We start from the raw sequence: 12,103 nt of genomic DNA on the forward strand, positions 1-12,103 counted from the left end.
ATAAAATAATAAAAATAAAACATAATAAAATAATTCTCACGTTTCGGCCACAACGCAGAATGTCATTCTTCACCTGAGGACGGCTGCTTGCGTTGTGGCCGAAACGTCGTGAGAATCATTTTATTGTTTTATTTTTATTATGTTATTATTTCCCTTCTACGTGACTTTACCGAAAGAACCAAGAAGATGAATCCCTGCCGTCACGAAAGCTTTAAATCGAAATTTAGAAATGTGTCGTTAAACCCACCACCACCCGACACAGCCAATTAGTAAAGTTTGTCACGTAAACAGAACATGACAATTCGTTACTAATACAGCACACCGGTGTACGACGTTTTGCCAGTAATTACGAGCAACATCAGCTCGGACAGCCTGATGATTCAGGCTAGCCTACCTATGATCCATCCTGGGTTTAACCAGACTGGATTGTGTGAGGTGCTTGCAAATCCTTGAAAGATCTGGACACAGTTCCATCACGGAGCTAGTCCAGCAGGCGAGACTGCGTTGGCTGGGTCATGTAGCCCACATGTCCAGGCACCGCATGTCCAGGCATCGCATGTCCAGGCATCGCATGCCCAAGCAGCTTTCTTTTGGCCGGATAGAGGGGGGTAAATGGACACAGAATGAATGAGCTAGAGAAGAGATGGGCTGATGTGGTACAGAAGCATGTGGGGCTGAGTGGACTTGCCGATGACTGGTAGCAGTCATCGGCAAGTGGAGGAGGCTCGTGAAGGATGCTCATGGACAGATGGTGCATCTGCCATTCATCTCGGTCAACCCATGGCACCTGGGTCTGTCCTGTGAGCTGCTAGCGAGCCTTTGACACTTCACGTAACCTCAGTGCACCTAACCCGGCACAAGCGCTGTGGTGACATCACCGTCACTTAGTGCCGAATGGCGGTTGTGTATGGTGTGTGTATGGCATGGACAGGGTGTGGTGTATGTGGTGTATTCTTGCCTGCTGTCCCCAAGAAGAGACCTCAGAAAGCCGCAGAACGTTTCCGCTCAAGTGACTGATCTTTATTACAAAAAACCCAACAACTCTTATCATAAAAATAACTTTCAATGGGGCACGGGGGGGGTGCTCGTGATGTGTGTGACGTGCCCCGCGTGGAGCTTGCCGTGCGGTGCTGCTCGCTACGCGTGGTGCTCGTGGAGGAGTTGCGGCGTCGCAGCCACGTGGAAGTGCGTGGCCCTGCGCGCCGTCATGCGGCGCAGCGTGGTGAAGGCGAGCGCCAGCTGCGTGGCCAGCAGCACAGCGAGCACGGACAGCACCCCGACCTGAGCCCCGTGCAGAGGCGGCACCCTGTCCCTGTCGCCCAGCAGCAGCAGCAGCTGCAGCAGCAGCAGCGGTGTCTGCAGCAGCAGGGACAGCAGCCAGAAGCCAGCCAGCTCGGGCACCTACACACACAGCACACCACACACCACGGGGTGAGCACCTACACTCACAGCACACACCACCACGGGGTGAGCACCTCACCACTCACACACAGGACACCACTCACAGCACACCACACCACGGCGTGAGCACTTACACACACAGCACACCACCACGGGGTGAGCACCTACACACACAGCACACCACGGGGTGAGCACCTACACACACAGCACACCACCACGGGGTGAGCACCTACACACACAGCACACCACACCACGGGGTGAGCACCTACACACACAGCACACCACACCACGGGGTGAGCACCTACACACACAGCACACCACCACGGGGTGAGCACCTACACACACAGCACACCACACCACGGGGTGAGCACCTCACCACTCACACACAGTACACCACACCACGGGGAGAGCACCTACACACACAGTACACACCACCACGGGGTGAGCACCTCACCACTCACAGCACACCACACCACTCACAGCACACCACTCACAGTACACCACACCACTCACAGTACACCACACCACTCACAGCACATCACACCACTCACAGTACACCACACCACTCGCAGCACATCACACCAAGGGGTGAGCACCTCACACTCATATGCAGCACACCACACCACGGGGTGAGCACCTCACCACTCACAGCACATCACACCACTCACAGCACACCACACCACTCACAGCACATCACACCAAGGGGTGGGCACCTCACACTCACACGCAGCACACCACATGGTGAGCTTCCGAGACACACACAGCACTCACCAACACCACACCACGGGGTGAGTACCTCGCACACCGCACTCTCATGCAACACTCTCAAGCGGTGCAGGAATGTGCTGGTATGTGACTGCGACGCCATTCCAGCACAGCTCAGAACGAGAAGCAGGGCGAACCATGAGGATGTAGGAGGATGCAGGGTGAAGCAGGAGGAAGCAGCAGCAGGGACAAGTGGCTGGGAGGAGCAGGAGGAAGCAGCAGCAGCTGGGAGAAGTAGCTGAGAAGAGCAAGGGGAGCCAGCAGCAGCTGGGAGAAGTAGCTGGGAGGAGCAAGGGGAGCCAGCAGCAGCTGGGAGAAGTAGCTGGGAGGAGCAGGAGGACGCAGCAGCAGCTGGGAGGAGCAGGAGGAACCACCAGCAGCTGGGAGAAGTAGCTGGGAGGAGCAAGGGGAACCAGCAGTGGCTGGGAGGAGCAGGAGGAAGCAGCAGCAGCAGGGAGAAGTGGCTGGGTGGAACAGGAGGAAGCGGGGAGGAATTGGGAGCAGGTAGCGGCAGGGAGGAGCAGCGGGTACCTTCTCGCCCAGGTTCCCGGCGTAGCCCAGGTAGAGGCGGCTCATCTCGATGACGGCCATGAAGACGAGCACCGTGGTGAGCACCACACAGTAGTGCGTGGCCAGGTAGGGGTACTGTACACACACACAAAGGTTCCCCCGTGTGTAGCCTTAGCTGGCTGTCGGGGCAAGTGCAGTTAGCGAGCACCGCTGCTGGTCATTAAGTTGTTCATTGTGTTAATAATTCCCCGTCGTGGGAGGCATCGCTGATAGTCCAAACCAATCGCAGCGGAAGAAGTATCGCAGGCTGGAACAAACCGATTTAACCGCACGAAGATGTGGCGCATCACATCGACAAACGCTCTCGGCCGAGATGCAGACCACCAGCTCGAGAGAACTGAACATGTTGCAAACATTGGCGACTGTACTGATGAGTCATAATTACGTTGAAACCTATCAACAATTGTCCGATGCACTGCTGCCTGTTGTTGGGACGGCCACGTGTTCTCATCTCGTGAGTCGGTGGTTCGGAACGACATTGCCACGCCTCCAGTTCCGTTGAGCTGGTGGTCTGGATAAGGCCGAGCTAGAGCCGTTGCATATGCAGCAGAGGTCGCAAACGGGTTTTGATTCCTTACCCGTACCCGGCCGCACCAGGGTCGCAAACGGGTACCCGTACCCGGCCGTACCCATACCTGATTGCGACCTCTGGGATAAAGCCATGTTGCAGGCGCGGGTGGGTTGATTCTAAGAACTTGAATTGTGAGAAGAGGCAAGACGTTGGGAAATGAGTGACAAACAGTTACTCACCAGTGACTCACGGCCTACCCGTACCCGTACCCGGCCGCACCAGGGTCGCAAACGGGTACCCGGTCGGGTACGGGTAGCCGGGTATCGGGTAGGGTACGGGTATCGGGTACCTGGTTGCGACCTCTGATATGCAATGCTGCGCAGACGCATGTGCGTGTTGAATCTGTTGCCGATGAGTGCCAATGTGTGTGGCGATGATCGTGCCACGCCTATGACGGTGTCGGTGCTGGTGGTGAATTTGATGGGCTGCGATTGTGTCGGGTGCTGGACGGTGTCTGTGATGCCATCACCTTGGTAGCCAGCATCACGGCCTCCGAGGTCACCCAGCACGGGTAATAGAACGCGTTGAGGTAGAGCGACATCTGCAGGGGCAGGCTGCTCACGACCACCGTGCCTGGGCAAGGGCGGCACGGCACACACCACATCACGTAGACCTCGAGCTAAGGACTGTGGCTACTCAGTCACATTATTCGGTGATAATTTGAGCGCTGGGACATGAGAAACACATGTTGTCTGAATCTGGTCTTAAATCATGAACTGCGACAAGTTGTCCAGGGCCTCGCACAGCCCCGCTGTAGCGTAGTAACGACATTAGTGTATCATGTGGGGCCTCAATGCTGTACAGTATTGTGATTTATCTCGCAAGGTCGCACCTGGAGGCTATTATACATCGCGGCTCGTCTTGACTGACCGCATCATTGTTACGCTCGCGGTCCAGAACGTTTACCGCTTTAGGCGCGCTCCGTCTTCGCAAAATGCAGCCCCGACAGCTCCGTAGTTGTACCTCTGTGCAATATAATTGACGCGTATGGGATGAAATCAATGTCTACGTGAAATATATATTTTTTAAATGAATTTGAACCGCGTTTTAAATACGTTTTGTTCCTTTTACACTGTTGTTGAAAACATCTCCCTGTGGTCACCAGGGGGTCAAGGCGCCACCAGGGGGTCAAGGCACCCCCTGCCCCCACGCAAGTGACGCTACTGGGGCCCCCCACAATGATCTGCGGATGTGAGAATTGAGCGCCCCACGGGGCATTCTCCGTGAACCTCTGAGCGGACCTGCCATCATCACCACCACCATCATAATCATCATCACTTCGGCCACAGCCATCAACTGTCCACCACTAACAACACCATCACCCACGCACCACCATTACATCTAAGCCACCGTTATGAGATGCACTGCCCTTATAATCCTAAAATGACGGTAACTTTAACACGTAGGCTTTCGCGACCAATATTATTCATAATATAGGTGTTTGGGTCAGATCGCGTTATTTATAAATGTGTCGTAACCCTCCACCACCCGACACGGCCAAACAGTAAAAAATGCTGTTGATTCTCTCTTCAACACACCGGTGGGCTAAAGAAGTGAATTATTTTGTCCTTTGAAAAACGTGACACATTTTTTTACTGTTTGGCCGTGTCGGGTGGTGGAGGGTTACGACACATTTATAAATAACGCGATCTGACCCAAAACCCTATATTATGAATGACGGTAACTCGCCACGCGCCACACAGGGTCCTCGCCCAGTATCCAGACCGAGCCCCGCGCGCCTGAGCGGGCATCGCCAGTAGGCCGCAGGGGGTTGGGACGGGAGTGTGGGGCTCGCAGCTGTGCCCCTCACACACCCAGGGCAGCGTCGCTCTCTGCACCTCTCCGCAATTCCCGTCTCTCATTGCTCCCACCGACAGCGCAAAGCGGATCGGGGGATTAAATCCCACGGGGAAGAGACTCCAACCGTGACCCCCCCCCCCCACCCCCTTGCAGCCTAGTGACGCTGCCCAGGGAGTCGAAGGCATCCCGGTAGGAAATCTAGGCGAGGGCGGTAAGGCAGGAGGCGGGCGAGGGAATGAGAGAACGCCATCTGGTTACCGGCACGCTCCGGGGATGCGATCTCCCTGCCGCTGAACACCGCGTGGCTGAACGAGGTGAGGCGCTCCCGGACCCGGCCTGGTAACGGCGAGTACGGGATTCCCGCATTCGCGGCCATGGCGGGATGCCCCGCGCCGAGCCGACGCGCGGCGTCACCGTGGCGACGAGGGGGCCTCGAGCGGCCGCGATTATCGCGATATTCAAACGGTGGCGCGATATGGCGATTATCGCGATATTGCTATTTTCGCAATGTCGGTTTGCCACGAGATCGGTCGCACGTTGAACTCCGATTTAAAGCTTTACCTCAGGGGTGTCCAAACTTTTTGCCACATTTAATAAAGTGAAGATGCCCGGGGGCCAATAGTTCATTTTGACATTGTTTTAACCACAAAAGTTATGTGGAAATACACACCGTTATAAAAAAAATTAATTGTCACAATTACCTTTATTTTTCAAATGACAATGTAACCAAATATAAGCCACTCAGGCAGACGTGAACTCTAAAAACGCAATTCTGCCTTTCATTCAGTCAGATAACATTTAACAAACTGTATAGAATACCTTAAATTTCCATGAGTTTTATGATGTATTTATTCTGACAGAGCTAGCGAGCCATAAATAACACATTATAAGACGGAAGCTGCGGGCCGTATGAAATCTGCCCGCGGGCCGTGCTTTGAACATGCCTGCTTTACCTGAACCGGTCGTCCTGGGCCTCCCCTAGGTCGACTCAACCTCAAATGAGCCCCCGGTGCTTTGTGTAAAAAAATATCGCCACGAGGGAGACAAAGGCGGCCGGGAGTGGTGCTGGTCACCCACCCCCTCCCGTGCCGTTCCGGCCTTCATAGGTGCCCCTCGCAAACAGCACTTGCCCCACCGGTGTGTTGAAGGCTACGCGGGGGATCTTTGTCTTTGTGCCATGGTGCCGATGGTCGTCGTTGGGGGTTTGGTAGCGGTGGTTGGAATTCCAGGGCGGTGGTGGTGATGGTTGTGGTGGTGGTACGAGTGGTTGGTGACCGTGGTGTGTGCAACACCTGCTCCATCAAAGTGCTCGCTCACAGCACTTGTCCCCCAACAGTCGGTTCAGGCTGTACGGGGGACCTTTGAAAAGCTGTGTACGGTACTGTGTGTTGAACACTTGAACCCCCCCCCCCCCTTTCGTACTACTCGACACGAAGTTGAGCTCGACAGCCAAGGCGTGTGGTTAAAGTTTATTGAAACACGAGGCGAGAGATGCCATCGCAACAGCGCTCACAGCCGCATGCAGCTGCTCGGGGCGATGGTGACATCAGACGCGTGCGATGGTGATATGTGATGGTGAAGGGGAGGATGGTACGGTGGGTTTACGGTGGTGGGTATATGTGATGATGGGTATGTGGTGATGGTGGTGGTGATGGTGGTGGGGATGTGATGGTGGTGGGGATGTGATGGTGGTGGGTATGTGATGGTGGTGGGTATGTGGTGATGGTGGGTATGTGACGATGGTGGTGGGGATGTGGCGATGGTGGTGGGTATGTGATGGTGGGGATGTGGTGATGGTGGTGGGTATGTGATGGTGGGTATGTGGTGATGGTGGGTATGTGATGGTGGTGGTGATGGTGGTGGGTATGTGACGATGATGGTGGGTATGTGATGATGGTGGTGGGTGATGTGACGATGGTGGTGGTGATTGTGGCGGTGGGTTCAGTGATGCAGGTGCGACATTCGCAGCGTGCTGTTGTGGCTGTGTCTCGCCTGATTGCCTCGAAGAGCGCGGGGATGGTGGTGGTGGTGATGGAGGTCCAAGTGGACACGATGACCATGGTGGGGATGGCCGTAGTTGTGGTAATGAAGATCAAAGTGGGGAAGATCGTGGTGGAGATTGTGGTGGTGAACATTATGGTGGTGGAGATTGTGGTGGTGGAGATCGTGGCGATGACCATGGTGAAGATGACCCTGGTGCAGATCATGGTGGTAATAATGGTTGCGGTTATGGACAGCGTGGTGATGATCGACGTGGAAATCTTGGAAGCGGCCGTGGGAATGCCAGTGCGGGTAGTGGTGATGCCCGCGGTGGTGGTCGTGGTTGTACGAGTGGTGGTGGTCGTGCACCGCTACAGGGGAGTAGTGGTTGTGCGGGAGCGGTGGCGCCGAATAGTCGTGGTGGTTGTGGTGGTGGTCAAAGTGGCTGTGGCGGTGGTCAAGGTGGTAGACGTGGCTTATTGAATGGCGCCTGCGGCTAGGGGCGCACGTCTTCTTGCAGTCGATCGGAGAGAAATGTCGGCACAAATCATCGTGGTGGTGGTGGTGGTGGTGGGGGCTGATGTGGTGGTGATGCTCGGAATGGTGGTGGTGGTGGCGGCGCAGGTCCGTCAGGGAGTGGTGGCGGTGCACGACGGCGGGCCCGTCGCGGGGCTCACTGCGACCCCGCTCCGCGCACTGCGCCGACGCATTGACCGCGACGTGGTCGCGGTCAATGGCCGAGTAGTGATGGCACAGGTCGTCGTGGTGGTGGTGGTGGTGGTGGTGGTGGAGCTGCTCCTGCTTGTTCTGCTGGTGGTGGTGGTGGATCCGCCCCGGCTCGTCCTGGCCGTGGCTCCTCGGTAGGAGGCCCTCGCGCACCCCCTCGTCCACGTGGAAGCAGTCGGGGAAGCTGTCGCAGCGGCTCAGCGGCGGCGGCAGAGACGAGTGCGGATAGCCGTCCACCATCACCACCACGGGGGGGCCACCGTACGCCCCGCCGCCCGCAGCGGGGGTGGTGGTGGTGAAGAAGTCGTGGGGATGCTCCATGGCGGAGCGCGGATGGCCGAACTCGTTCCACGCCACGGCGGCGCCCGTCGCCTGATGACGATGCCGATGCCTCGGGGACGGCGGTGGCGGTGACAGCGCCGGCTCCATGCCGCCGCTGGCCTGGTTGTAGCTGGGCAGCCTCAGAGTGAGCTGCACCACGGAGCGGCCGTGAGGTGGGTACGGGGGGCCCGGGGGCAGCGGTTGGGACGGCGGTTGGGTTGGTGGAGGGGTTGGAGGTTGGGTTGGCGGTTGGGTTGGTGGTGGGGCCGGCGGTTGGGTTGGCGGTTGGGTTGCTGGTGGGGTTGGCGGTTGGGTTGGTGGAGGCAGTTGGGTTGATGGAGGCGGTTGGGTTGGAAGTTCTTCATTGGTCAGTGGTACGACCGGGAGTGGTTGAGGTGGTGGAGGTGGTGGAAGTTCGTCGGTCGGTGGCACTACCGGGAGTGGTTGAGGTGGTGGAGGTGGTGGAAGTTCGTCGGTCGGTGGCACTACCGGGAGTGGTTGAGGTGGTGGAGGTGGTGGAAGTTCGTCGGTCGGTGGCACTACCGGGAGTGGTTGAGGTGGTGGAGGTGGTGGAAGTTCGTCGGTCGGTGGCACTACCGGGAGTGGTTGAGGTGGTGGAAGTTCGTCGGTCGGTGGCACTACCGGGAGTGGTGGAGTTGGTGGAAGTTCGTCGGTCGGTGGCACTACCGGGAGTGGTTGAGGTGGTGGAGGTGGTGGAAGTTCGTCGGTCGGTGGCACTACCGGGAGTGGTTGAGGTGGTTGGGTTGGTGGAAGTTCTTCATCGATCAGTGGGACGACCGGGAGTGGTGGAGGAGGTGGTTGGGTTGGTGGAAGTTCTTCATCGTCCGCCATCCTGGAGAGTTCCTGTGGGGACAGTTAACTTCGTTACCATCATTACCCCCGTTACTATAGTTATCAAGTTACCATCATCTTTGCACAAGCATTGAGATCCCGCCTCGGGAGCACAAATCCACATTCTCGCCCCTCCTCAACATCCCTCTTCCTCACCATCACTCTTCCCCACCACTCACTCGCTCACTCCCACCACCTCACCCCCAACTCCTCACCCCCAACTCCTCACCCCAAACTCCTCACCCCCAACTCCTCACCCCCAACTCCTCACCCCCACCACCTCACCTCCAACTCCTCACCCCCAACTCCTCACCCCCAACTCCTCACTCGCAACACCTCACCCCCAACTCCTCACTCGCAACACCTCACCCCCAACTCCTCACCCCCAACTCCTCACCCCCAACTCCTCACCCCCAACTCCTCACCCCCAACTCCTCACCCCCAACTCCTCACCCCCAACTCCTCACTCGCACCACCTCACCCCCAACTCCTCACCCCCAACTCCTCACCCCCAACTCCTCACCCCCAACTCCTCACCCCCAACTCCTCACCCCCAACTCCTCACTCGCACCACCTCACCCCCAACTCCTCACCCCCAACTCCTCACCCCCAACTCCTCACTCGCACCACCTCACCCCCAACTCCTCACCCCCAACTCCTCACCCCCAACTCCTCACCCCCAACTCCTCACTCGCACCACCTCACCCCCAACTCCTCACCCCCAACTCCTCACCCCCAACTCCTCACTCGCACCACCTCACCCCCAACTCCTCACTCCCAACTCCTCACCCCCAACTCCTCACCCCCAACTCCTCACCCCCAACTCCTCACTCGCACCACCTCACCCCCAACTCCTCACTCCCAACTCCTCACCCCCAACTCCTCACTCCCAACTCCTCACCCCCAACTCCTCACCCCCAACTCCTCACCCCCAACTCCTCACCTCCTCACTGCACGACGGTGACAGGCAAAGCCCAGCGCCTTGGTTGAGTCACGCAATGGGGCGATGTGAGTGGACCCGGGGCTTGCCAGGTGCTATAGGCAGGCACGCAGGCAGCGGCAGAGCGAGGAGCAGGAGGAGGAGGTGGAGGCGGTGGTGATGATGGAGGAGCAGGAGGAGGAGCGGCAGGGGGTGGTCGCACTTGCTCCGGTGGTCGAGGCGGTTGTGGCGACGGTTCGTGGCGTGGTCCGTTAACGGCCCCGGTCCTCACGAGAGCGGTCACGTGGCTCGCCCCTCCCCCCCGTCAGCCCCCCCCCCACCCTCCCCCCGTCAGCCCCCCCCACCCTCCCCCCGTCAGCCCCCCCCACCCTCCCCCCGTCAGCCCCCGCCCGACGTCAACCGTCAGCCCCCGCCCGCCGTCAACCGTCAGCCCCTCCCTGTCAGCCCCCCCCCCCCACTTGTCAGCCCCCCTCACCCCGCACGTGGCCCACCGGCCCTCGAGGCCCAACCCAGTGAACGTGCAACGGTGGTGGTTGGTTGGTGGTTGGTAGTGGTTGTTCAACGTTGGCATGTGGTGGTTGGGCCAACGTTGGGATGTGGTGGTGGCCCAATGTTGGGATGTGGTGGTTGGTCAACGTTGGCATGTGGTGGTGGTGGCCCAACGTTGGCATGTGGTGGTTGGGCCAACGTTGGGATGTGGTGGTGGCCCAACCTTGGGATGTGGTGGTTGGTCAACGTTGGCATGTGGTGGTGGTGGCCCAACGTTGGGATGTGGTGGTTGGCCCAACGTTGGGATGTTGGTGGTTGGCCCAACGTTGGGATGTGGTGGTGGGGCCAACGTTGGGATGTGGTGGGGGCCCAACGTTCGGATGTCGTGGTAGCCCAACGTTGGGATGTGGTGGGGGCCCAACGTTCGGATGTCGTGGTAGCCCAACGTTGGGATGTGGTGGGGGCCCAACGTTGGGATGTCGTGGTAGCCCAACGTTGGGATGTGGTGGGGGCCCAACGTTGGGATGTCGTGGTAGCCCAACGTTGGGATGTGGTGGGGGCCCAACGTTGGGATGTTGTGGTAGCCCAACGTTGGGATGTGGTGGGGGCCCAACGTTGGGATGTCGTGGTAGCCCAACGTTGGGATGTGGTGGGGGCCCAACGTTGGGATGTTGTGGTAGCCCAACGTTGGGATGTGGTGGGGGCCCAACGTTGGGATGTTGTGGTAGCCCAACGTTGGGATGTGGTGGGGGCCCAACGTTGGGATGTTGTGGTAGCCCAACGTTGGGATGTGGTGGGGGCCCAACGTTGGGATGTCGTGGTAGCCCAACGTTGGGATGTGGTGGTGGCCCAGCGTGCCTCGTGAACTGGGCAGCTGCTGATAATCTTGATGATTTATGACGTTGACAGTGATGATGATGTCAGTGGTAGTCATGTTTATGAAGATGTTGATAACGATGTTCATGATGATCGTTTCTTTACCAAGATGTTTGCAGTGATGATCACATTGATTATATCGATGATGTTGATCGTTTGCATCATAAAAATCACAGTTTGTTCATGATCAACATTGTCATAATGAGCTAAACATGTCTCCCTAATGATTGGCGTTATCATAATCACCACCACCACGAACAACATCGTAACTGTCATCACTATAGACATATTCAGCATCATGTAAACACCAAAATCGTTATCATCACTAGCTGGGGAAAGCTTATTGATCATGAGGATGATTGGCATTAAACGTGTCAATAATACACATTACTACTTATTGTTGAACCGGTTCAGGCTCTCGCCTAGGTCGACTCAGCCTCAAATAAGTACCTGATGCGGTATGTAAACATCACCACTGGGGAGACAAAGGCGGTCAGGTGTGGTGCTGACCACCCATTCCCTCGTGTGCCGTGCCGGCCTTCATAGTTCCTCCTGGCGAACAGCACTTGCCCCAACAGTCTTGTGTGTGGCTAAACAGGGTTCGTTGTCTGTAAATGTGTACATGGCATGGACCAACACTCCAGACGGCCAGCAACAAGCAGCACTCGGTAGTATTCAAGGCTGCAGCGCAGTGGTGAGATGCTGTGCTGCCTCTCACCGACAAGGGCATGGGTTCATTTCCTGACTGCTACCTCTATGTGTGTGTGGAGTTTGTGTGTTCTCCCCCTGTTCTGTATCATTAGTGTGGCGTT

The 12,103-nt window shown here is 57.3% G+C and overlaps 1 protein-coding gene across 1 annotated transcript; it reads right to left on the reverse strand.

Annotated features, from left to right (window-relative positions):
• Positions 1–995: 995 nt before the first annotated feature.
• On the reverse strand, positions 996–5,523 carry TMEM17 (transmembrane protein 17). Its single transcript, XM_078869198.1, has 4 exons — positions 5,366–5,523; positions 3,777–3,880; positions 2,698–2,811; positions 996–1,401 (listed from the first exon to the last, which is right to left on the reverse strand). The coding sequence occupies exons 1-4, from the start codon at positions 5,481–5,483 to the stop codon at positions 1,138–1,140; spliced, it is 600 nt and encodes a 199-aa protein (XP_078725324.1). The 5' UTR covers positions 5,484–5,523; the 3' UTR covers positions 996–1,137.
• Positions 5,524–12,103: the final 6,580 nt, after the last annotated feature.

This window comes from Lampetra fluviatilis, chromosome 27 (genome assembly GCF_964198595.1).
Source record: "Lampetra fluviatilis chromosome 27, kcLamFluv1.1, whole genome shotgun sequence".
Taxonomy (NCBI): domain Eukaryota; kingdom Metazoa; phylum Chordata; class Hyperoartia; order Petromyzontiformes; family Petromyzontidae; genus Lampetra; species Lampetra fluviatilis.

Coding starts and splice junctions, on each gene's coding strand:
- TMEM17 (XM_078869198.1), bottom strand. CDS start 5,483: ATGGCCGCGAATGCGGGAATCCCGTACTCGCCGTTACCAGGCCGGGTC. Junction 3,881..5,365: donor CGCATCCCCGGAGCGTGCCG/GTAACCAGATGG, acceptor GCCCTTGCCCAG/GCACGGTGGTCGTGAGCAGC. Junction 1,402..2,697: donor CCGGGAACCTGGGCGAGAAG/GTACCCGCTGCT, acceptor CTGTGTGTGTAG/GTGCCCGAGCTGGCTGGCTT.